We start from the raw sequence: 27,485 nt of genomic DNA on the forward strand, positions 1-27,485 counted from the left end.
GAGGTATGTATATTACAAATCTAAATAAGCTCACAACCTAGGTTGCATTTGTATCCCAAATGAAACAACCAAGGTAAAAAGAATTTTAACCTCTTGAGCTAGTACAGGGTTGAGCTCCATCTGTCAATCCTTACTACTGAAATTTTATTCTAATATCAAGAAATCAATGAACTTGGATTTTCAAGAGAATAAATTAGAAAACTTTATCAAAAAACATCCCTCCTATTTATAAAGGTTTATACCTAAGAAGATAGCTAAAGAACTCTGGAGTCTGTACCGCCAGCTCTTTGCTATGAAATGATTTTCAAAGATAGAAAGCAAACAAACAAACAACCCAAAGAAGATTCACAAAGCTGAAGGCAATTTTGAACATCTCATCCAATGGATTATTTTGTTATAAGAATTTTAAGTAACATTTGAATAGTACTGTTTCACAGGGATCTAATTACCATCTACAATTTTGCAGTTTAACCAGTGGCAGCAGGTGGTTTAACAGGCAGTGCAACAGGCTGCTGCACTGGAACAAAAACAAAACAAAACACATAACATATTACTAAGGTGATGCCAAAGAATACCTGTAAGAAAGCAGTTTTTAATGACTCTGCCTGTGTGAATGCTTGCTCCAGATCCCCCAAACTTGTTTCATTACACCTCAGGTCACTTCTCCTGCCTGCCTTCATCTGTCTTCCTCTTCTTCCTGTTCTCTTTACTCCCATTCCTACCCCATTCCTCTGCACAATCCACTGGAACTTTAATGCCAGAAAAGCTCAGGTAGGAAATACCGAATCCCATTTTCTCCTCAGTTGGCAATACATTCTCCTTTGTCTTGTTCTGCACCTATCCCCTCTGTTCAATTAGCAGTAAGGACAAGGCAGAATCCACCTCCATTCTTTCTACTAGATGCAGTGAAGATGGATCTGCAGACACATTTTTGGGCAGGTAAATGAAGACGGGACCCTGTAAGAGCCCTGCCCAGGAGGGCCTATGAGCCAGGTCCCAGGGTCACCAGGTGCCACGTAACAACACCACAGCCAAATAAAGGCATTCTTATAGGAGACATGTTTCTCTGGTAAACAAATAGAAAGCAAACAAAAAAACAAAAAGCAATAAAACACTGAAGTATTGCCTAAATTCCCAATTGGAGTTTTCCAAGTCACAGACTGTCACAGATCACATTTAATACAAATATATATTTTTTCTCCTCTTGAGCTAAAGAATGACTGCTTCCTAACAAATAGCCAGAATTCTCCATGGCTACTTTAGCTGTGACCTGTTTAAAAAGGATGATGAAGCACAGTCTATTCTAAGAGCATTTGATCACAGAATAGACTGCAAAAAATATCTATGCTTCTACAAACAATATGAAGAGACATGTTCAGCTGCTATATATTGTCACTTATCTAGAAAACATTGAAACCAGAGCCACAATATATTAGAAAACTAATTGCTGCTTGCTTAACCAAGATCAATAACATTTAGGCATCTTGTGTCTTTCGATTCTTATTTACAAGCACTCAAAATCACATGCTTTAGGGCCTACCAAGTTAGGACACATGCAATTGCTGTGGTGAGTTAGGCTGATATCTTTATTTGCTACAACACTGAAGCCTATTTCAATCACATGCCTGGTGATATCAGCTGTATTTTAGAAATTGTGGTATCTGTATTGATCCCCCAGTTTGAGCACAAACAGATAAGTTTCAGTTCCTCATGCTTCAATCCACTAGAGAATGCCTAGTGCACATAAGATTTATAGCTAAGAAAACAAAACAAACTATAACTTTACTTTGAATTTGTATTATTCTCATTACTATCAAATTCAAGTAAATGATGCCTTTATCGGACCAGATTTGTTGAACTGACTAAAAAATAATTCCTTTGCCACTAAAAATAGGTAATTTCCATAGATGTCCACAACATTTTATGTAAATGAAGCAGCACACACTGCATAAGAGAGTGAGCAATGATAGACAATAACCACTGACCCATTGGCAGTCAAAAACACTGCACAGTCACAAACAGAACTGAGCAGTGATGCTTTACTCATGAAGCTGTCCAAGTGCTTGTTTAAGCTTTCTGAGCTGATGGAAAAAATGCAAATATGCAGTTTGCTATTTCATATGGGTAATTACTTGAACTAAGCACTACAAGACACAAAGGGTTATTACCATCAGAAAAGAAGCAGGGATGGCCATTCAAGAGCCAGTCTTCTTCATAACAATGCCCGTGCCTCTTTGTGTTGTTGGGACACGCTATCTTGGGTACCTCCCCACTTTTCCCTTATGGAAACATTGCATTCATTACATTTAATTGTCACGTTCCACATATTTCACTGATTTCCCATCAGACAGAAGAGCCTTCCCAGTCCCCTCTGCCTGCTCACTTGGTGAAAGGCTCTCAGTTGCCAGAAATGACATGTGAGAATCAGAGCTTTGCTCTCAGGTGGCTAAGAACTTCACCTGAATTGTACATCAGTCATATGGCATCAAGACAGTAGGTCACTTCTGTGAGAATACACATACATATCTACATCACTAAATAAAAACCCTTAACTTTTGTTGCATCCTTTAAAATGACTCTCAGCTCCATAGTGATGTAATGAATATTCTCAACCTTTTTATTTCAAAGTCTAGTTTTGGATAACAAAATCTTAGAAAAAAAAAATCCTCAGATCTTTAGAATTAATAATATAACTTTGCACAAATGTAAATTGAATATAAATGTAATGTAGATGTATAATTTATATTCAAAATACAGATTTATGGTCATTCTTATATTGTGAGGAAGATATACTTAGTTCTAATTGTGTTTCTAAAAACATGAACTGAGTGATTACTCCTTTTTTTCCCCCTTTCTTTTCCAACACAAAATGTGTTCCCAAAAAAGTGAAGTGTTAATAATGCTGATTTCATCATTGCTTCCCAAATTTGAAAGACACTTTAACATGAATTTAATTAAAATTCTCATCATACTGGCTTTCTGAAGAGATGGTTATTTCAAATTCAGACTCATCACTACACTACAGCTTTTACTTTTTTCAGTAGATCTCCAGCAAAAATATCTGATACCTTTATACTTGTCAAGTCACTTAAAAAATTACTTCATCTTCATCTTACTTTATCTTTTATCTTACTTGATCCCATGGTTGTCATCAGCACTATCAATCTTGATATGTTTGTGGTCTTGGCTTCCATTACTGTTTTTGTTTCTAAACACTCCTGTATTACACCTCTCAGAGAATGACTCAGATCCTTTCCCACCATCTGCCTCTAGATAGCAATCCTTCAGACTTCTGCTCGTCTTTCCCCTGGACTGCTCTATCAGCTATCTAGCCTACAGATGTTGATCTGCTGTTATGTACTTGCCTCTGGTATATGTCCCATGAGTTGAGAAAGTCCCTCCCTTTCCTGTATCTACATGTTACAAAGCACACTAAGGTTCCGTTTCAAACCCAATTAAGGTTATAATATAAATAGGATTATCCACAGAAAAAACATGCATGAAAGCGGGCCACAGTACCCCTTCTGAAGTCAGCATAGCACATACCTTTTGATAAATGGATGGGAAACAGCAGTGACAACTTCCTTTCAATAACATTGTTCCAAGCGCCTAACATCTGCTCATGTGGTATCACCCACCAAGAAAAGGAGCCTAAGTTTCCATCAGGTGAATTTGTCTGACTTTTCAGTAGTCTAAACAGATTACAGGCAACATAAAATTTGCTCAACACAAAAACAAGCGTTGGATTTGGTTCCAGTATTCTGCATGGACATAACTGCTTTCATATTACTTTGGCCAAGTTATAAAAACTCTTTCAGGCTACATCTTGGAATGTACATGTTTTTTTATAAGAGATTCAAACACCATAACAATAGTAGGGAAGGAACATGGGAGGAGTAAGAAAGATGGCACATGCTAAACTATAGAAGACTTTCTTTACAACCACAAAAACTGTCATCTAGTATCTTCTTACATTCGTTTTCTGAATTACAGGAGCTCTGTTGTGGTATAATATGCAAAAGTTCTTTCAGGAAAATACTAAAGTACAGCTCCTCTTGCTTCATTTTATGACTCATTGCAACTATCCACTCATCCTGCCCTCCTCATTCAGATCAAGACTTCAAGTAGTCAATTGTGCCTACAAAAGAAGGTGGGGAAGACAGCAACAGGGAAAGATACAATAGAAAATCTTACATGAAACATTCACCTTGCCCAGCCTTGTCGTTAATTCCAGTCCTTGTTTTAGTGCACACAATGCCTTTCTGCACAGCAGCAAGCTCTGCACTACTCCTCTGGTCTCTAGGAAGGTTTGTTCATTCTCCCATAGGCCTGATTAGCCCCTCACTCTTCTCTGCCTCCGTGCAGCATGCTGCCAACTCCCTGTTCTACATTTCTCACTTGCTGTACCGCACAGCCTGGCAGCTTTTCTTGCTATGTAAATATGGTACCTCAACAGGGTAAAAGAAAACTTAGCTTAGTTTTTTCCAAAGGATCTATTTTCAAAGCACCCAGATTGTAAGCCTAAACTCAGCATCAGAAAAACATTAAACTAAAATAAAAGCTAACAGCAAACGAACAAGTGGCAAAACCAAATTCAAGAACCCGATGGTCCTGGATGATGCAGGGGATGTCAGCATCTGGGCTGATTTTGTAGGCAGTCACAAGGGAAAAGCCGGAGAGCCTCTTGAATTTCTTCTTTTACTGGCACCATATGAACACTATAAAGCTACTGCCAGACACGGTTACAGCACTCAAATTCTGTACCAACATGGGTTTACTTTGGAGCAAGCATATGCTATTGTCTCTTGCACTTTCTTATCTTGAGGATGCCTTATATAATAAGAACCACCTAGAAGTTAGGAATCCTTAGCTGATATATTTGACAGATGATTCCTCAGTATTACCGTGTAAGTTCATGAAGATATAGCACTGACCACAGAAATATTTCCAAATCTCATGTAGGAAATAATTCAGCATTAAAGTAGGACTGGCTGCTGACACATGTAAAGACAACTCGGAAATTAGGTTTATTTTTTATTTTTTAATGCCATGGGACTAGGCTACTGCAACTAATCATACAGGAGTTATTCAATTTCTTGAATGTAATAAGCGAGTTACTCAAATCGTTAATATATTTGAAATATAGGCATTGTTTGAAAACAGCAAATGAACCTTCAACAAATAAATATTAGTGTTGAAATGTAAAAGCAAAATGAAGCAACGTTACATGGCTCAGCAGCCTTCCAAAAATTAGCCTTTTTGCTTCAATCGACTTAACAGCAGGTAGGAAAATGGCCTCCTTACTAAAGGCAGGATTTCTTGACCCGTAATTCTGCTGGCCCCATAGCTTTTGTCTTAAATTATTCCAGAGAGAGGCATTTCAACTATTTGCTGGCAGTGATTCTGCAACACTAATAACCTACTGCCTTCCTGGAGGAGGTAACCTCACCTGCGACAGCAGCAAAGACTGAAGGGAAAAATCACATTGCTGGATCAAGCCTGAAGCAGAGTCCTTGCTAGCTCTATGCCTGCTTGCATCAGAGACGAGAGGTGAAAGAGAAATGGCTCAAGAATCACCAGGGTGTTCATTTATGGCCTCTGAGAAAACAGCTGCACCATGACAATGATGGAAGAAATAATTCTGGATGTTTTTCTCATATTCCCAGGGAGCCACATGCAAATACTCTCTGTGCTCACATATATTTGCAGTTCTTATTTTCTGTCCCCCTCCCCAGAGCATGGATCTGTTGCAGAAATCTTTTAGCATGGATGTTCCTATAGTGCAAAAAGCAACAGAATTCAATCCCACAGCTATTTCTTGCCCAGAATAGAATTAAAATGTTAAATAGTAAAAGCACAGATAGGAGCACTGTTAAAAATAATGTATCTAAGTCTAGGCTAGGAGCAGTTTGCTATAACAGGCTCATTAATATTAGACATTTCTTGAGCTGAAGCAACAGAAGCAGAGGCAGCGAGCGAACCAGCTGCTCCTAAATGTGCCATTATTCTGAGAGCCTTATCTGATAGACACAGGTACAAAATAATTTTACTTCACACACTGAGATGTGATGAAGGATAATACCATACTAAAAATTACCACTCATATTGCTTGTTACTGAGCTTGGATCCCCAGGTGCGTAGTACCCCTGGAGATTGCCTAGTCCAATTCCTTCTGTCCAGCAGAAGCTGTTGCAGCAGGTTGTCCAAGGCCATGTTTTGAGTATTTTCAAAGATAGAGACCCCACAACCTCTCTGGGCAACCTGCAACACTGTCAGACTGCCTTCAGATTAAAAATAAATACATTTCAGCCAGCATACAATCCATGCAGTTTTAGCTGTGGCAACCACTGCAGAGCTCGCTGTGCCAAACTGGAGCAGCTCAGGATGACTTCTCACTGTGTTTTAGAACTCTGAATAGGAAAACATTACACTATTTTCTCCTGGCTTTTAAACACAAAGCAAGACAATCCATGTTTTTGCTGTTTTGGGGCTTGTTTCCACTCCAACCCCTTCCCCACCCATCCCCTGTAAGAGCTCTCTGATGATGGATTGAGATGGGTTGAGATCCTCACATACCAGGTTCCAGAAGATCTGTCAAGTGATATTTCTTTTTCCAGCTTCTTTCATCCAGCACTGTTTCTCTTTCTGTCCAGTGCTTTCAACACATCACAATCCTGCTTTCTATTCTGGATGCACAGTATTCAGTCTTTTAGCTAGTGTTTAACACTGGAGATCCTAACATCTTCTCAAAGTACTTTCCACCATTCCAGGCCACAAATCATGCCTGTTCCTTTGAAGAGAGCAGGATTTGGTCCTCCTCTAAGAGTCGTACTTAAAGAGATCAATCTGAAAAAGCAAACATCTTTCCCCTCAGCAAAATTACCCACACTATGATGCATTCCCCTCTTTTTTTCTGTTATATTCAACATGACTTCCACTGTTAGGGACAGCGTAGCCCATATACTTCTCAGTAAAAAAGCAGCTTCTGCAGAAAGTTTGCTAGTTCACAGAATCACAGAATTGTCGAGGTTGGAAAGGACCTCTCCAGAAGCCATCTGGTCCAACCTTTTGCTCAAGTGGGGAGACCCAGAGCAGATTGCCCAGGACCACATCCAGACAGCTTCTGAAGATCTCCAAGGAAGGAGACTCCACAACCTTCTCTGGTAAGCAAACACACTTCATGATTAGATACCAACAAGAGCTCAAGGCTGACACTGGGAGTAGAACACATGGAAGGATTTCAAAATACAAACAACTGCGAAAAACAAGGAGCCAGAACAGAGATGCTTTACCTGGCACTGCTGAATCTTTTGCTGTCCATAGCTTTCATGTATCTTCTCCAACTCATTTACTGGCTCTTCATGTCTGAAGAATTGACTTATTTATGTATTATTGTTTACATGCATATTCCCAGGTAGGATTCTCAACAGTTCCAACAATAATTTCAGTGGCAATTTTATGGGAAACAGCGTTTCTTTTCTTGAAGTCTGGATTGCTGCAAGAAAACTGCTGTGTGAATACCATTCACATGTATTGGTCTCTAAGCCATTTCACTGCCTCATGTACTTGGTTAGAACATGACTTTATGTTTACTCATACAGCTCTTTTCACCTCAAAGGGATTACATCAGCAAATGCTAGAAGCACCGATCTCTGGGGTGTTTCTCTGTTTCCACGAAAGCCATGGAAACACGAACAGTGCAAAGTGTGAAACAGTGAGAACAGCACAACAGTTGTGCAGCCCCAGACCAAGGGTCCACATGGCTCAGTATCCTGTGTGAAGCCGTGTGCTGGCACTTGGAGAAAAACATCATAATCCTTAAAAACAAGTATCCTACTTCCTCCAGTCTTCGAGGATCCTCAGTTAAGGGCATTCCCTGAATCAAACCCTTGAATCCGTATAAAACCTCTGGCATCCACAGCTTTTCATGACAAGGAGTTACACATCTGTTGCCTGCTGTGCAAAAATCTATTTCCTTCTGCTTATGTTTGACCATGTTATCACATCAGCTTCATTTGATGCCTTCCATTTCTTGCACCAGAAATGAATTTGAGACTTAAGAAGACACTAAAAATGGGAGGAAACAGAAAAGCTACTCATCCCTGGGGTTTTATTTTTTAACAAGAAGAGACGAAATCAGTTAATTATTTGTTTTCAATTATTTGAAAACAAGTACCTGTATACAAGTATTAATGTCTTAAACCACCACGGGAAACAAATTAGAAATGAAATTTCCCTTCAGCTTCTCAAGCTGAAGATTGGACAGTAAGTTGTTTTAACAGGAGTCCCAAAAAAAACCAAATGTAACATTACAACCTTTCCAAGTGCCAGGGTATGGGTTCAGTGCCGACAAGCAGACTGACACTTTTTGGCCCCAAAGAAGCTCTTCCTTCTTTTCCCTCACCAGAAGTTCAGTGGGCTTTACAGACAGGAATGCCATAAACACATACATGCACTGAGCTGCATCGTTGTTTTCTAACTGGTTCCTTCAGCTGCCTCGTGACTGCATCATGAAACCAAAGTCTGCTGGAAAGAGTGGCAAATGCTCCAGCTAAAAACTTTCTGGCAGTGCATTCTGTCTGTTCGGACAAATGCTGTTTATTTCAACTACAAGAATAAATGACTTTTTTCTACTTTAATCTGGAGCATTATGGGAGGACTTGAAGACATAAAGAGTTTCAAAACATGGATATTTCAGTATAGTATTTCAGTATGGCATCACAAGACTTTCAACAGACAATTGGCACCACATTTTCTTCTCCAGCATTAGCAATTCTCAGAACAGAATGTGGTTTCAGGGTATTTGTAAAGGTGGTCCAAAACAGCTCCTTCGTACATTCCATGCCAGCAGGAAAGCAAGTTTGGACACATTCTCCCACATGCTAAATATCAGGCAAAATGTTGGTAAAATATCTGCTCTGTTGTGCTCCCAGTTCTCAACTGTGAGCCACACTGATATTTTAAAATGTATTTGTACAGACAGGGGCTTGACTTCTTCAGCTGCCCTTAGAAGAAGTCTCCACACACTGTGTGAGCTTCACAGTCAGACCACAGACAAATTGGGATATTTAAACAGATGCAAAGATCCCACATATGGAAGCCTAAAAAGGCGAGTGTTGGTAAGCTGCTGAATAAATCTTGTTTGCAGTTAAACTGAAATGTTGACATAAGTAATTCTTATTTCTCATGGAGATTTACAAAAAAATAAACAACAGCCAGGTGCTTCTGCGGTTTTTGCTGGGAAGCCTAAGGCAAATCATCATAAAATGCCCTGGGGGAGCAAACAATGCTCTTCCTTTGGCTCACTCCAACCAGACAAAGCATTTGCTTTTCCACTTTGCCTTTTTAAAAATCTGATATTTGTCTGTGTCTGCAGAGCACACACACACACTGTTGCAAAATGTCAAGTAACTCTAAACTGTAAACATAAGAGATTCTGATGTGCAGGCACCTCACAGCCCTCCTCTAAATTTCTTTCACACGAGGTGATCCGAGCTCACAGATTACTGATCCAACACACCTTCATGTTACATTTCCAGGATAGGGAGAAACCATAATGCTGTGCAAGAAAGGAGCCCTCATTTATTTTGCTTTCATATGCCACAACCCTCTCACAATACAAGATGGAGCTACAGCCGTGCTGGGATTTGTGCCACAGCTGGCTGCGTTTTCCTAATGAAGTAGTCAACAGTGCATTTTAGAAGGACTGTCATCACATATTTTTCCTAAAGAAAAATGAGGGGGTTAGGATTTCATGGATCGGGTAAGAGGAATGAAAGCCTTCCTCAGCATCTCATGCATAACATACTCGTAGGAGGGGCCTCAAAGAGTTTCAGTAGACGTGATCAAGAAAAGGGTGATAATTTTTGTCCCCAATATGTGATAAAAAATAACATTTCATCAATCCTCAACACCAATTCAAATATCCAGTATATGTAAGTCTTGAAATCCAGAGCTATATGGCCAACTGTAAATTCATACAGATATTTTACAAAAGCATAAGGATAAATATTAACAATCGTCATTTTAAGAATAAAATTTTTCTTTTATATGTGACTTGGATAAATACAATTGACATATAATGTGAAGAGGAAAGAAAACTATAAGCTGAAACTGATTGGGAACAATTCTTCATGTCAGAAATTCCAGTTCATCTAGGAACTGATTTTAAAGAAGAATTGGAAGCACTAAACTTAGGACTCCAAAGAATCTTATTTCAAGCACCAGCAAGTCATTTTGACTTGCATTCTGAACTCCGTATAAATCAAAACAAGTCATTTTGACAGCGCTCTGTCAAGACTATTAGCAGTAATTAATCTATTCCCAGGAAATGTTTCAATTTCAGCAGGAAATGAGACCTGTCAAGGTTGTTGATGGCTCCAGCAGAAGCACTGCAAGAAAAAGCTCTCCTCCCTCAGAGGCCTTGTGTGACCATTTCTGTATGTTTATGAAAAAAGTACTTCATCTGTCTGCACTGCAGCATGCAATTTACTGCTGTGGTTAGCAGTGGATAGATTTTGTATTATATACACCAGTTTGTAAAAGTCAGCATTGTAGAGAAGAAACTTAAATACATCTTGGAGTTATGTTAATATCTGCAGCACTCATATGTTCAGAACCCAGACTTCCAAGGAAAGCTAGACAGAAGCAACAGTCCCAGCAATGTTGGAAAACAAACCCAAAAACCTTCTAATTACCTTAAATTCCCAAGGACTGGCCATTTCTAAATTGTTATGACTCTCTTTTCAGGCTTACAAGAAAATTGTTATGACTCTTTTCAGGCTTACATTTGTCTGCCACCCAGATTTTCAACACAAATGTTGAGGACAGACATAGATGCAGTCAGATACTTTGTGCTTATTGAGACAGATCATGATGAAGGCTTACGATTTCCACTCAGCAGCCAGCTCAGCTTCTTAAAAAGTAACAGTTCCTTTCTTTGCAGCCCTATGCATCAAATCGTTCTTTCCAACACACAAAACATATTCTGTTGAATTAATCACACAACGTTTGCTTTGTGTAATACCCTTCATTACACATCTATTTTTTTTTTGGCCTAGGAGATCCCTTGCAGATAGGACTTAGGAAGTCCTTCTAAAAGTTAAACTTGGACTCCCTCCTGCTCTGGCTTCAACCAGCTTCTCTGCCCTCCATTTTACACCATAATCCCTAGCTTCCCCAGTAGAGATTGCAGTAGTCCCCACTGCTACATCACCATAGCCATAGATTCAAGAGATGCATCTGGAACTCTTCCATTTGGAGAAGAGAAAGCTCAGAGGGGATCTCATCACTGTTTATAATACTAAAGGGCAGGAGCCAAGCCACTGGATTGGACTAATTTGGAGATGTACAGCACTATAATAAGGGGCCACAGGCACAAACTGCAACATGGGAAGTTTCATACTGAGAAACTTGGTGACAGACCACTAGAGTAGCAGGCAGCCATCAGCCAGGCCTGGCTGTTCCTCACCATTCTCCTCTCCATCAAGTAACCAATTACTGCCTGAATTTATAATAGTCTGTCCAGCACAGAATTTTTCACTTTAGAGTTTGCTGTGCTGCATCACCTGTTGTTTCCCAGCTACACTGCATTCTCCAATGCTGTCCCCAGCCTGCATCTTTCCAGCACATGCCTGTAAAGATTAAGGCTTAGTAGAGCCTCCAGTGTGATGGAGGCCTTGGAGTTTTAAGACATGGCCTTAACTCATCATTTTCCAGTTAGAGCTGAAGGCAGTTGCCTAGGCAACAACTCTGATTCATCAGCAGTGAATTGTCAGGGCAACCGCCTCTGGCCAAGCCTGGGATGCACTGAACAGCACTGCTGTGGAGCAGAACAGCTGCCAGGCATGGAGAGCTGCCCCCAAAAACTGCAAGTTAAATGGTAAAATCTTCTGCTGGAAGATCTGTTTGCTAAGCCAAAGACAGATAGTTTGCCTTTGTCCATCCCAGATGAAAGCAGTATCAATAGTCCACGTAATGAAAGAAAAATATTTTGAAATGTCTGGCCAGGAAAGAAATTGTATCTCAGCATAATATGTATCCCCGTAACATGGCCACATAGAGACCCTTCAGTGGTTTGTACGCAACATCCTTTGCTTGCGCCATGACTGCTTTTTGGGAGACATCACTGATGCAACATGGGAAGAAGCTCACTCTTCTTCATGAAGAATTCGCTCTCTGTTCAATATTTTTTCCACTGTGCTTCCTTTTGTGCAGAGCAGAATGTTTCTCAATATAGCAGGTCTCAGGAAGAAATATCACCACCATGCTAGCAGCCTTCTCCTTTTTGCTCCTGAAAGCTTGGCCTCCAGGGAGGAGGGGAAGGCCTGCTATGTCATCAATCGCTGTGTCTTTCACATATTTCGTCCTCGAAAGAACAGCAATTAATCCAGAGTCCTCCAAAAAGCAGAAGCAGCACACCATCATGCTTTGACATGACTGCATAAATGTGACATAGTTGGACAAAAAGACTTTTTATTCCCCCTCCTACAAGAGCCTCGGGGAATTCATCTTCCCTTCAGTAACTGCAATCTGCATAAAGCTATTTTTTGCCATAGGTACTCAGTGCTGTATCATTTAGCACTTTGGAGTAACACTTAGTCCTGCCGATGACAGCAGCTGTGGGTCTTCCACATAGAATAGCCCCAAAAAGGGGAACATATAGGAAAACTGCCCAGGATTGGCTTCACCAAAGCTTTGTGATCGCTGGCAAGTGAAAGGATTGTCCGCTTTCTGCTGTCCTGTTTGCTAACAGGGAAGTGCTGAGCAGTGTCAGCGACAGCTGTGACACATGCTGAGTGTTGGGCTGGCTCTTCTAGCCCAGCAAGTTGCCAAAGACACAGACTGCATTTCTCACAGTGCAGGCTCCAGGAGACGAGATCCAATTTGCAGACGAATGCAGTGCTTTGCGATGACTGTCTTCAGTCAGCAAGTACAAATAAGGTACAGTTATTCAACTAAATAGAGCTTTAAAATTGTTGTCATCAAAAGTATGAAGGAATGGTGCCTTGTACACCCATCAAGGCAGCTGAACATGGTACATAATGGCAAGTGGGGAAGAAGATAACCTGCCTGGAGTTTGAGGCAGGGGAGCTACCTAAGCCAAATGCACTAATAGCCCATTTGGGAGGAGAGCCCCTATTCCCACTCCCCTTTGATGACAAATGTTTTCACAATGAGTATGAATGACATGAATGGCATCTACACCGCTGTTTGCTTTGCATGGCAGCCTATTACCAATGCCTTATCTGTTCATGCTTTACTTTGGAAGGGAAAACATGAGTTAAAAGCAGCTCATCTTCCACAAACCTTCCAGCTGATACTTCTTTTTGATAGTAAGCCCTTCTGTACTGACAGAGACCACATTCCCTTGGAGCAGATAAACTATCCAAAGACTAGCATTTACAAAGAAAGAGCCCTGCTATGCATACATAGTTTACCATTTTCTGCAAAAGAGCGCACCTGAAAACAAGTTTCCCATGTCTAACAGCACATACAGCATAAGAAAGAAGCAAACAATGTGACCAGCACAATCCCAAGAGCTAAGAGACGCTTCCTTCCACCAAAGGCTGCCTTGCCTGGAGAGCTTGTGCAACCTATGGCACATAGCACCAGCATCACGCTGTCGGTTAGTTGCCACTAAGAAGTCTTAGTAATTCAGTTTAAACTTAAAAAATGAGGTATGCCCAGACAATTGACTCCCCTCAGCCCCCGCGTACCCCAGTAACAGGAGACAGCAAACACAAACTGGCTTTTTTGAGCCCTATCAACACAGACAACCACACTCTCGCACCCATTGCAATGGAAATATTCCCAAGTATGGTGCTGCCTGGCTGCTACTCCACTGTTGCACAAGCAAAGCGTTCAGCGCTGCCAAGCTGCACTCACTCCACAACCACCACAAGGAAATGCTGCTTCAAAATGTGATTAATACCTCAACAAAACAGCTCACATTGCTCTGGCCAACTGTCAGCTAATACACTAGTGAGACAGCACAGATTTGATTCAGAAGGCAAATGACTCCTCCACATGACAGCTCAGCCAGGAGCTAAACCAAGCACACAGCTGTGGTCTACCTTCACTGTCCCCAGCCTTGTCCACTGCTGAGACAGAAAATAACAATGCCTGTTTTTCCTGACTGTCCATTGCCAAAAATGAAACAACAGTAAAAACCAGTAAGAAAAGGCCAGACAATGAAGTAGGACAGAAGAGGAATAAAAAGGATGGGGCTTGAAGTAGTTGGAAGAAAACAAAGCATCTTCCTAATCTTCATGTATTTCTTTCTGCACTAAAACCTTTTCAGACTGAAGGATGAGAATATGATTTTGGACAAAAATATTCATCCAGTGGGCCTGAAAGCTTTCTAGGATACCCAGAGGACATCATCAGATATCATATCAGAAGAATCTCATCAGAGGTATATAATTCACAGCTACAGGACGTGCAGGATGGTAGAAATAGCCCAGAGCACGCTGACAGCTCACAGGGAGCATCACAGAGGGAACTTATTTGCAAACATCCAATTCTAGAGACTTTTCATCTTCTGATGTCTGATAAGAAATACTCTCTCCATGCCTGGGCAAGTGAGATGTCCACATCTTCACTCAAGCCTCTGCTCTCATACCAGAAGAGGAGAATCCAAGCTCCCTCCTCTCAACAGCATTTCAAGAAGTCAGTGAAGCAGCAAGGCTCCACTGCCCGCTTAGCCATCACTGCCACTGTTTCTCCCAAGCCCTGCACAAGGCCAGTCACTTCTCCACAGAGTTCTGCTGTTCTCCCTTTAGGCACCACAGCCTCCCCCAGTGCCTCTCTGCTGGCAGCACATGAGATGCTCCTTGGGATTTCCTGAACAGGCATGCTCCCAAGTGCAATTAGCAGCAAACACCATTAATGGTCTGTAGACTGGCTTGATTTCAGCTTATAGAGGCTCTCTTGTTTTTATTTACTCTCATACATGCTGACAAATCCTCTCCTGGGATAAGCATCTCCCAGGCTTTACTTGTTTGCTGCGTTTGCCGTAGCATCCCTTCTGCCTCCTTTGTAGCAAGAAGCTACAGAGCTGTAAGTGGATTTTTTTTGGCAGCTGACACCACTTCTGATGCAAAATATTGGTCAACTGGAAACCAGACTCTTACTGAATCACCTTCAGGCAATACAGCCATCATTTCCCTGATGCTTCTTTGACGCATCCTTGTATTCCTCCAGAGGGGGAGGTTGGGCAAAGATGGCAAGATGCAGGCTGCACATGCATGACCACCAGCAGGCATCTCCCTCACCTCAAAGGAGTTCAGCTTGCTCTCAGGTCCCATCCAGCTCAGGAGGGACAAGTTCCCCACACAGGTACCTGCACCCACAGTTTGAATTGTGCTGAGAGCATAGCTGCAGTGAAGAGACAATGTGTAAAGTTTAGTCCTACAGTCAACAGTGGTTAAAATACCCCCCAAAATAAACATGCAAACATATATAAACTTAGCAGAGAGTGTGACCAGAGCCCAAGGCCTCTCAGCAGCACATCACAGGCTCTTCAGTCTGTACAGCTAGATCACAATGGAGAGCAACATCAGCAACAGAAGTCCCTAAAATACAGTAATGCTTCTTGTCTCTTCAGCAATGTTCTGTTTTATATGATGAGAGTATTTTTCTTTTTGGAGTGTAAATCCAGGACATAACAGCTCAAAGAGGGAGTAGATAACAGGAATTGGTCACTGCAGTTCAATCACTACTTCTGTTCCTTACCATCTTCCCCAGAATGGTAATGCTCTACCATGTGAGCCCCACAGGTAGAGGAGCTAACAAATGTACTGTGTATGAAACCAACTACAACTGTGGCTTTTGACAATTCCAAATCATGCTGTGGAAACCTATTAGATGTGATATAATCTGATTTACAGTTGAGGAAAGCTAAATAGAAAGCTATACAATTGTATAGTCATAATATTCATTTATATTCATATGGGTTTTTAGTACTCTCCTTTTTTTGTTCTTATTTCTGCCTCCTTTTCAGTAAGGGGGAAAAGCTTAATGCTCATCATCATTCTTTAATTTGTGAAAGATATTACAAATACAATTTGGGATGGCCTCAGGTGCCTGCCAGAAGTTTCCATGAATTGGAGCCTCCAGTGCTTGTAAGCACATCTGGGGCCAAGGTGGGAAGCACGAAGCTGCAGTTAAATGTCAGCCTGAATTTAAATGAATCAGAAAAGCTGTGGTGAGACGTCCCCCTGGCACCTTTGCTCTTCTCTCACCTTTTCCAGCAGAGCTGAGTGGCAAAGTACAAAGTTGTGCACAAAGTTCAAGCAAAGGTGAACCTTAACTGAGCTGAACAAGCATTTAAGAACAGCCTCACTGTCACAGTCAGTGTAATTTTAGTACCTACTTGAATATTTCATTGTACAGGGATGGATTTTTCAATTACCTCAAACTTAATAAAATCAAATAACTTACAGGCATGCATCTGTCTTCTGCAGATAGATGCTGATGGTACACATGGACAGAAGCCAGGTAATATTAGAATATTTTTTGCACGATATCTACACCACCTTAAAAGCCTGAATCTTGGATGCTTCAGAAAGGGATTATAAAAGGGCTCCTATATTGTTCTCTGCTACGTAATGAGTTGTATCACCCCCTCCCTCCTTGTCTATTCTTATCTAAGTCACCTACCCTCCCTTTCCAACTACCTACATAAGAATGGAAAAGAAAACTTACTTAGTAAGAAAAAAATTGTTTGTTTTCAACTCTGATATACATTATTTCATTTACTGTACACAGAATTGAGAATTTGTTATTTGGCTGCACCATGACCAAGATAACAGCATAAAAAGTAAATTCAGAAGGGGTAGCTGTAGAAAATGAGCAATCATAGAATCATAGAATCATGGAATGGCCTGGGTTGAAAAGGACCACAGTGATCATCTTATTTCAACCCCCCTGCCATGTGCATGGTTGCCAACCACCAGACCAGCCTGCCCAGAGCCACACAGTCACATGGTAAGGAAGTCAGAGACCTGCAAATGGCTCTGCTGCAACATCATACCACTACTGGAGGCACTGTTCAACACATAGAAATAATAAAAACACAAAAATAGTAGCAGCTGTTCTTTGGGGCAAAGTCTGGACAAAACCATCTGAGAAGGTAATTGGTAAACTAATCATCTCTGCAATATTGTTCTTGGCACGATGCACAAAATTCACAGAAGAGGGACTCAGGCTCATATTTCCAATCACACAGACAATCCCACAGGGTTATGGGCTGCAAGCTAAGTGAAAGAGGCATTTGTACTAGAAAACAGTTGTCAACACAGGAGACTCAGGCTGAGTCAAAGATAAATGCATGGCTTCCTCTAATGTCCCAACATACACCATTCTTACACTTGGCTTTTAATTCAGCATCTTACTGGCATTGTGTTAGCAAAACTACAGCACAGTAAGCACAACAAAAAAGCATCGCTGCAGCGGGTAAGAAGAACAAATGCTTCTGGTTTTGCAGACATATCACCTTAACTGCATTTAAAAAAAAAAACAACCAGTCCATATAAACTTTTCAGTGAATGAATGCAATGTACAGATGACACATTGGTAAAGTTTGGTCACCACATCTAAGCTTCAACTGCATGCAGTGGCACACTCATGTTCAGTCTGGACACTCCGAGCCCCAGTCTGCCTAGAAAGATGCTTGCTAGACCAATTTCCACTGCAGCACAGTACTGCTGGTGTTTCACTTTGCCTTACAGGCAGCCCATAGCTGATGCCCAAGGAGATGATACATACTGGGAGAATGTCTCTGCCTTCCCACTTTGCTTCCCAAGCAAGAGATGGAGTATTTGCATTTAATGATATCATATTTAAGATGATTTATTTAATAATCCCTGCCGTCAGGCTGAAGATCTGCTCTAGGAGCTCCAGAAATCATGAACAAAAAGAGCTATATTGGTGTTGCTTGCGCCAGGAGACTGTGGAAGCAATGAATCTTCACAGACAGTGCAATTTAGACAGCAACAAATATAGCAGTATAGTACTATGGTTGCTTATTTTTCATATGAGGAAACAAACAACGTCTGTACAGTAAAATACTCTTCCAAAAACAAGAGGACAATGGGAGCAAAAGCTCTGGCTTATATCAACTCTGGAGCATCAACTCAGTTCCAATTTAAGGCCACTTCTTGTTTTTTGGTCCACAGTTCCCTTTCTTGGTAGATATATTCTAAGCAAGACTACACTGACTTGACTCAGTTCACCTGTTGTTTGGTTTGTTTTTTTTTTTTTTAAATCATTTTATGTTTGCAAATGCATGAATGAAAATAGCCCAGCAACTGACATGAACATCTTTGACTGTAGTATCCAACATCCCTTGCTTCAAGGTAATCCTCTTATAGTGATTAGCAGCAGAACAGAAGGGTTGCAAGGAGGGACTTTACAGGCTTTGGCCTCAGCTGGGGTTCATAGCCCAGACCGGCTCCTGTGCTTCTCGCGTCAGTGGCCCAAATTGAATTTCAAAATCCCCATTAATTAATACATTTAAGGGGTTGCTAGGTAGAAGAGAATTAAAATAAGACATGCAAGAGAGAAAATGTAGCTTATGTGGTGTGCGTTCAAGATCACAGAATCACAGAACTGTAGGGGTTGGAAGGGACCTCCAGAGATCATCGAGTCCAACTCCCCTGCCGAAGCAGGTTCCCTGCAGCAGGTCGCACAGGTAGGCACAGGTAGATGAAAGGAGCGAAACTTCAGGGTCAAGAGGGCAGATATGTGGTTACTGGAAAAAGGTGATAATATGTTTATGTTCACCGAAGAACACAACTAGGAAGCAAACTACAGCCTTCTTCCAAGACTGTGTTTGTTTCGGTACAAACATCTGCTGTAGCCTGGATTAAAATCCAGAGCTGTTTCAAGCATGGTATGCCATGCAAGCAGTCACCCTGAGTACCTTACAAGCCTTTTTTCACACCACATGTTGGGATCCAGATCCAGTCCCACTGCTGCTCAGCTCCATCTCAGTATTTACCTATTACTCACTCATCTCTAGCAAGACAAGACTATAAACTCTGTATTATTTAGAAGACTTCATCCTCAGAAATCTGCATTGAGCAAGCTATTTGCTCTTTTGAGGTTCATTTAGAGCCAATTAAACCATCTAAATCCACTGACGACATACATCATTCTTGGTAGCTAACAGTACTTTGCATGTGCATAAAAGCCAACTCGCTCTGTTGTGAGACCAAGCAGCTGCTTAATAATCAATAGCTACTGATTTGCCTACTGGTCATTCTCTTTATTTCCTCCTTTAAATTTATCTGTGCCTTCCAGAAAGTTAGTTCAGGTCTGAATGCACTGTTTCATGATACACATAAGTAAATGCTGAAAATCAGATCACAACTGTTTGATCCCCTTATGAAATCCAAGTTTCACTAAGTTATCTTGAAGCAGCAAATTTAACTTGGGAAGGCCCACAGAGCTGTTCTTCAATTATACCTCACATGGGAGAAAGAAAAAATAGTTACTTAAAAATCAAGAGAGGAATAAAGTAGAAACAGAGCTTTACTATTAGGAACCGGAGCTTCCCTGTGCAGACTCTCAGAGAAGCACAGCAGCCCCAGCTATCCAAGAAGCACCTTGACTTCCATCCCTGCTACAGAGGACCAACAGTGGCCTTGCAAGTTCCCTGTCTTCTGGTGGAATTCTAGGTGACAGCTCTACGAAAACCTGCATGATCGTACATAAAAAGCCACAAGAAGCACAGCAGGAGTCTCCACAGAAAATGTTTCTATGGGATTTTTGGACAGAATTTTCATTTGGGCAAAATTTAACTTCAATAAATATGTTTTGAAGGATTGTCCGTAAACTCTGTGAAGACATGTCTCTTCTAGGTCTATGAGTCTAAGTAGGCATGCAAAATTAACAAAGGTTGTATCAATAGTTAAACATTAATATCAATGTCATCAGTTCCCTGAAGGGCTACCAGGAACTTCTCCATCTTGCAAAGCACAGCTGTTTGCATTCAGAGACAGCAAAACGCAAAGAATGGGGGAGGATGCTGCTGTTGGTACACGAAACCACCAGATTTCAAAATGAACCAGACTTCCAAACCAGAAGAGCCCTTTCTCTGGACTAATCATATCTAAGCATGACTGAAAGACTCTTGCTGCACACTGTCTCTCTAGGAACCCATAACTGGTGCAGGAATTGGAACTGATAGCAAATAATTGGGTGTTTGACTAGCAGTTGGTCAGAGTAACATGACCAAAACGTAAGAGAACCAATGGACTAACTGGAGGAAAACAGATGTCACTGTTCCTCCAGCCAACCTGCCATACTGCTCTTGGATGTCTGCCATCCTGGCTGCTGCGTATGGCACCGTTTGGTAACCACCTGTGGGACCCCTCCATCTTAGCTATTGTCAGTGGTCTCTGTTTTAATCAGTGGCTTCAGCACTGTTTCCTTGTTCTTGGGATAAAATATCTCCTGACTCATTTCTAACTCTTCTTTCAGGTGCAGGGGTTCCAAGCCCAGCCTCTGTTTACTGATTTGGCCTGACTCAAAAATCCCAATTCACTTTCTGAGACTAAGGCATGGTCTATCTCTTGTTCCTTTCCTTCTAATTTAGACTGCAGAATTCTTTCCTCATCTTTAGTGCATCAGACAAAGCTGTGTGAAGATGCTCATTGGCCCTATGCCTCATTGACCCTATAATACATTCACCAAGTCCTGTATGGACCTATTTATTTCCCCTCTCCTTGAATGTTCAAAAACCCCTATTATTGAGCTACCATCAGTGTAACTCCTAACACAGCACACATCACAGCTTTTCCATTTCCCAGCCACATTCTCCACTTCTTAGCAAAGGTTACAACGATTTCTGCTAACAGAAGTTATAACAATTTCTGACTGTTTTCTTTTTCTTGCCTTATATTTTGTGGTATCAAAAAGCACTCTTGCAGAACATACAAAAAGAGGGAAGGAGAAGTAATAAAACCTACCAAATTATACCAGAACACTGTTTCTTATGGCATTTCACATAGCATTCACATTTCATTTATGACTACCTATTGCCCTTATTACCCTGAGGAAATGCTGGAGTCATCTTCATGGCTCAAGAAAAATCCTGAACGCGGGTTTTAAGCATATAACTGAAGGAAACCTTAGAGGTTTTATAGGCACCTACAAACATGTTGTAAAAATATATGTACATTTCGTTTCTATTTTTTCTCTTCGTGTTCTACTAGAAATCATCACTAAATTCGTTAATGAGAGCTTGCTAATGAACTCTCCAAGCAGGAAGGAAATGGGATGTCAGCCTGAAGCTGAAGCAGTTTGCTGCACTGCCCTTTACTCTTCACATTTAGAGACCATACCGCTTACACCATGACTTCACAAAGAAAGTAAAACATTCATTTTCATAGCATTCCTTTTTAAAAATAGTTTCAACTTGAAAGTTCCTGCAAGGCTGCCAAAACAGAGGGACCAAAATACATTTCTGTCTTGGTACTAGTTTTTATTACAGCTAGATACGTAGGGAGATCTGAAAGTTCACACACTTCTTCATTCTACAGGTATATTATGCACTCATCTGTATGTTTCATCATCTAGCATAAGGATATTTTGAAGGCTTTGGAGAACTAAAAGTTTCAGAGAAAAAAACAACAATTTTGTACATGACCATCATGTTTTTCCTCTTTAGAGTTACCAACTTAAGGTTACCAACTATAAAATGGAATGTTTCCCCTCCTCAACATCTATCAATTTCCATCAGCTCTCAGAGTTTTTACTCTCCATCCTTAAAATTCTCCCACTGATCTGTTCTACTAATCACTGGCTTTGGCACACAGCCACTTCAGCCTCCAGTTCAACACTCTGCTCTTTCAATTGGAAATCCCAGTCCTTTACATACTACACATTTATTCCCTGTGCCTTCAACATTTTCCCCAGATGGTGCGTATATTTCCCTGCTGCATGAAACATTTGGATAATGGTTTTTTCTTCAGTCATTTATTTGTCCTGAAAAAAGCTCCTCCTTTTCTTTAGTGTCTGCTAGTTTCCTCCATCATACTTAGCCTTCTCTTTTAAAGATAACCTCCTGTTGCCCCCACTCTCACCAGTGCCAACCATTTCCATTTCATTTCTCCTTACTTAGCAAAACATTGTATTGCGTACCTGAGCAAACATCCTCCAATCAGACAGTCCTTACAATTGGTTGAAATGGTTATTAACAACATCTTTCAGGCCAAGGTTCAGGAGAAACAACTCCAGCTTCTTCTCTGCAAACAGAAACCATCTGTGTACTCCTCCATGCCACCCACAGCCTGTGCCTGTCTTCCATCAGTTGCAGGCTCCTGCATCCGCTTTGGCAACCATCCCCACCATGCCCACTAACCCATATCCCTCAGTGCCACATCTGCATGGTTCTTGAGCACCTCCAGGAATGACAACTCCACCACCTCCCTGGGCAGCCCATTCCAGTGTATTACCCCTCTTTCTGAGAATAAATTTTTCCTAGTATCCAACCCAAGAAGGATGTGTGTGAACGCGCCTGCAGATCCTCCATAGTGTTTTGACTTGGGGATGAAAATAAATTTCCCCAGTTTCTCCTATGTAAATGATATTATGATGCTGTGGAAAAGGGAAAAAAAAAAAAAAGAAAAAAAAAACCAAAAAACCAACCAACTAAAAATATCCCGGATTTCCAGCAAACTAAATGTACAACACTGTTTGATAAATGTAAGTTAATCAGCTATGTGGACATTTTATTCTGTTCTCATTTTGGGACTTACTGGATTTCCTCCCTTCTTTCATTCTGTAGAACTTCACTTCTTGTCCCATCAGGTGCTTTGACCAATGGCTGCACCCATTAAGGTACCTTTGTCCAGGAGAAAAACCTGTGTGGACACAAGATGGCAGAGGAGAAAAGGGTGGTGGTGTTCAAGACAAAGAAACATCAAGCATTCACCCACTGGGTGCCAAGTCCTGCTTCATTTGTGGGGAAGGACTGAGCTTCCTTCCTGAGCACACAAATTCTTGCTGAATTTAGGTCCTGAGAAGACCTGAAGAGTCAGGAGGATTGGAAATGGAGCTACAGTCAGGCTTTGATGCAGGAGCAGCAGTACTGGAAACTGTACAGAAAGGGATATTGTCTAACTTCTAAGAAATGCGTTACCTTCTCCGAAGAGCAAACAGAGAAAGTGCTGTCAAGAGCAGTTCAGGGCATCACATGCCTCCAGATTCTGGGAGCAGGTCAGTGGATAAGGCTTGAGCTGGCTCTGCTGCAAGTAGAGTGAGGAGCTGCTCTGCTCTTCCATGTAGTCAAAGCATGCTCACTACAGCAAGCACAGGGAGGTAAGAGGCATACCTGCTTCATGATTTCAGAGATGATACTTCAAAGAATTAGTTTCCTTAAGAAAGCCTTTTTGAATGGGAGTTTATAGGACATCTCCTATTTACTCCTTGAGGACAGCGTGTCCCAGAAAAGATCAAGGTAGAGGAGCTGAAAGCCCTGAAAAATTAGATCTAAGATTGAAACTCTTCAACATCACAACCTAAACACACAGTAACAGCTTTTCAACACAAGGTAAAAAAAGGCAGAACAGAAATAGCAGCTTCAAAAGGGAGCTATGAGCAATGCTGATATCCAGAATAGAGCAAAGAGAGATGAATGGAAGAAAGTCTTCAGCTGCCTTCAGGAGTTGAAACATCCCAGGAGTAAGCTTACTAAAAGGTACTTCCAATTGCTGGTGGAGAAAACCTCCATTAATCACAATGAGATGATTTGTTAATTGTTCCTCTTGCAACAAATGTAGGCATCAGAAGGCAACAACTGTAAGGTAACTAAGGGTATTAGCACAGTGCTGTAAACAGACTTTATACAGAAAAGATTCCATAGGTAAGACCTATGCTGAATGGTTGGCCCATGTCATCCCACTGAGCTTTCACTCAGGAGAAACGTATACTGAATGAGTAGCAACTGTCCAGGAAATACTATCTCACTGAGAGCAGAGGTATAAGAGCAGCATTATTTCACACCAGGAATTTGTGGGCTGCCACCAGGAGTCCTGAGTGCTTCCAGCACTTTGAAATATCAACAGCTTTTGTCCAAATTGCTGCCTGGTCACTGCTTTCAGCCATTGGGGTTCAGAGTGATGAGAAAATCATCACAGCACAGAGATGGGAGGAAGGTACAGACCTTATGTTATGCCTAACATAGTGTTGGCCTTCAGGAAGATAACAGTGAGATGCGGGGATGCCATACTCACTGATTAGGAGCATTTTTTGTGCTGCACCTGTTTCTCTTGCACACTCACGCTAATACAGCTTTGGGGATTGGAATAATAGCAAGAAAAAAAGCAAAAAAAAAATCCAATGACTTTCCTATACTGAAAAGAGAACTTGAGGTGAAATTTTTTATCTGGTCTCTCCTAATTGTTTATATTGTGTGTATCTCTTCACCTGACGCAATTACTTAACCCTAACACCACCCCAATTACAATTAACTACAAGAATTTATTCTCTGAAAGAGTGGCCAGGCGTTGGAATGGGCCGCCCAAGGAGGCAGTTGAGTCATCCCTGGAGGGGTTCAAGAACTGTGGAGATGTAGGGACACATTTCAGTGAGGAGATGTTAGGGACACATTTTAGTGGGCAGTTTGACGGTAGGTGGATGGCTGGACTAAACGGTCTTTGGGATCTTTTTCAACTTAATGATTACAACTGTAACTGCAGTTCTCAGCACTAACAGGTCATTGCTCAGACTGCCTAACCAGGACACCAGGAGGACTGGCTGTACCAGCCCCCCAACCGCGTGCTGTGCTTACAGGAGCCCACCTCTTACACAACAGCAAAGCACTGTTGCCAATTGCCTCAGCTTTGGGCCCAGTCATTGTTGGAGAATCCTGAAATGCTCTACCACAAACCATCTGCCCCAGGAACAGATGTGACATATTGTGGCTTCTGCTGAAGCACTGCCATTGTAGCAGTCCCCTCTCCTGTGCCATACAGGGAGAATCTGCATGTCATCCTCCTAGCCTGAGACCAATGTGTTGCAACATCAAGAAAAACAGAAGCCTAAGAAAGGAGAGATTCCAGATGTCATTCAATCACAACCAGTGCTCACTATTACCGAAGTGTGTTTCTGCCAACAGAAAGATCCCCCCAGCTCTGTCCCTGTTTAGTGAGGCCAAGGAATCGGCACTGATGGCGATCACAAGCAGCAGCAGTCAGGGTTCAAATGAAAAAAGGTTACTGCCTCCTCCTGTCATGGGCCTGGGCATGAGCAGGGTGTGGGAGGACAGTGCCAACGTGTGAGAACAACTTTGCAGTATTTTTTTCAGCAAGGGAAGGCTGTCGGGAAAAGCAACAATTCATTCCTTAGCCTCCCAACACAGGCAACTGAAAATAATACGTATTATACAGCCATCGGTTTGCATAGCTTGGATTTATTGGGAACGTTTTCATGAAGTGGAAATTAGCTGCTAATAAACCATGCTGGAAATCCGTACGTATTTCTGCTGAGGCAATGCACAGAAAACAAGTGCAACTCTCTGGGTGGATGCACGAGCCATAAATCCCCACACCAGGGATTGTGGGCGGCACTGAATACAGGTTTAAGCCCAGAAAACACTTCCAAAGGTCATTTCTTCAGAATATTTTGGTGGCTTGCAGGAGTGATTCAGTCAGATGGTAACAATGCATCTGACTCCATTTCAGCTGTAACACACAGACACACAAAAAGAGTACCAAGTTTGCTCCCTTTCAGCCAGCTCGGAGGAACTGTCAGTCACCACCATGAATCACACAGAATCAAACCTGCTGGTGCAAGGATTGTTCCCCAGGAGAGGAGGAACACCTGGCTACACAACACAGCACGGATATGCCACCTGCCTCAGCGCTACACCTGGCACAGCTCTGTGTGCACAGACCACACGCAGCCTTCCCAGCAGCTCTGCTTGGCACTGCCACTGTGCAGCCACGATCCTTTCCCAAACACGAGTTTGGATTCACAGCAAGCACCCAGGTGCCAGCTCTGAGCCGTAGCTACCGGAGATCGCCTCTCTGCAAGTCTGAGCATCGTTCTGTTCATCCCTACGAGCACAGTGAGCTGGAGATAACCCCGGTAGGGCCAAAGCACTACCCAAACAACAACAAAAATTGGGATAGACGGTACCTGTTGTAACTCCACCTGCTGTAAGACATGGTCCTGTTGCTGCCGACTCCATCCATCTCCGGCTCGCTACGGCACGCCCAGCATCCCCGGCCTCCCGCGGGCACCGGGCAGGGCTCCGCGCTGCTGGGAGGGAGGCAGGCCGGGTGCCGCCGGCCTTGCGCAGTGGGGCCAAAATCCAGCGCCTGTTTCGCGTTGAGTTGTGCGTGCACGGAGCAAACCACTGCCGCGCAGAGGAGGGACGCAGGTAGGAGCGGGGAGCTCCCGGGGACGGACGCCGTCCCACGATGCTCTCGGCCGCCTGCAGGCAGGAGGGCCTCAGGTAACGAACTGGAGCGGCGGTGCTAAGCGGCTTAAGAGATATTCGGCGGAGCTGCGCTTGCGAGCGGCAGCTTGCACGTCTCCTGCTCCGGCACACGCTTCTTTTTTTTTTTTTTTATTTATTTATTCTGGTTGCCACAGCTACGGGCCCATCGCGCTGACATCAGCCATCTCCCAGCCTGCTGCCGTCCCTGGGTCTTTCCAGCAGGATCCTTCAGGCAGGCAGCAATCAGCCTTTTCTCACTCACCACAGCTCTTGCAGGAAGAAGCCCCCAACCCTGGGGCTGGCTGTGTGAGACACAACGCATGGCCCTCTCCTATGCTCATCCCCAGCTGCCTGTTTTTTTTTTTTTTTTTTTTTTTTTTTTTTTTTATGTGCTATTTTCTCAGATCAAGTATTTCCATCCATTTTAACTACTCCGTGCTGATATCAGGGCAAACCACTCTAATGTCTGACCTATCACAGTATGGCCAGGGTTGGAAGGGACCTCACGGATCATGAATCTCCAACCTCCCTGCCACGTGCAGGGCCACCAACCTCTCCATTTAATACAAGACCCGGCTGCCCAGGGCCCCATCCAATCTGGCCTTGAACACCTCCAGGGACGGACCTAGTGGGTGGCAACCCTGCCCACAGCATGGGGTTGGAACTAAATGATCGTTGAGGTCCCTTCCAACACAAGCCATTCTGTGATTCTATGATTGCACGTGGTCAGCATGCCATCATTTTGCATCCCACTATTATGGTTTTGCAGCACCAGAGATAAAGGGGAATACTCCCTGGGTGTCACAAACAGCCAGGTCCAGAATGCTTTTCCTTCAAAGCTGCGTGGAGGGCAGCAGACTGAAAGGAATGGCCACAGCACCACGGAACCTGTTTCAAGCTGAAAGGCATTCATAGACATAGTGTACACACTTAGTCATTCACTATTCAGTTCACTGAGTTCATGTTAAACCCTCTTTCTCCTTAAATTTGCCACAAGTATTTTTATTTCCAGTTTTTATTTTGAGAAGATGGA

The 27,485-nt window shown here is 42.3% G+C and overlaps 1 protein-coding gene across 3 annotated transcripts in view; it reads right to left on the reverse strand.

The window, feature by feature from the left end:
* The window catches only part of TUB (TUB bipartite transcription factor), a 124,135-nt gene extending 97,754 nt beyond the window's left edge, over window positions 1–26,381 (reverse strand). The window contains exon 1 of one of the 3 annotated variants that reach the window (XM_052693446.1): window positions 26,149–26,381. In XM_052693446.1, coding sequence (XP_052549406.1) covers window positions 26,149–26,204 — 56 coding nt within the window. In that variant the 5' untranslated portion in view covers window positions 26,205–26,381. The remainder of the gene's footprint in view (window positions 1–26,148) is intronic. The other 2 variants (XM_052693447.1, XM_052693448.1) reach the window with 2 other exon arrangements.
* Window positions 26,382–27,485: the final 1,104 nt, after the last annotated feature.

Source organism: Tympanuchus pallidicinctus, unplaced genomic scaffold, assembly GCF_026119805.1.
Source record: "Tympanuchus pallidicinctus isolate F22 unplaced genomic scaffold, pur_lepc_1.0 scaffold3, whole genome shotgun sequence".
NCBI classification, from domain to species: domain Eukaryota; kingdom Metazoa; phylum Chordata; class Aves; order Galliformes; family Phasianidae; genus Tympanuchus; species Tympanuchus pallidicinctus.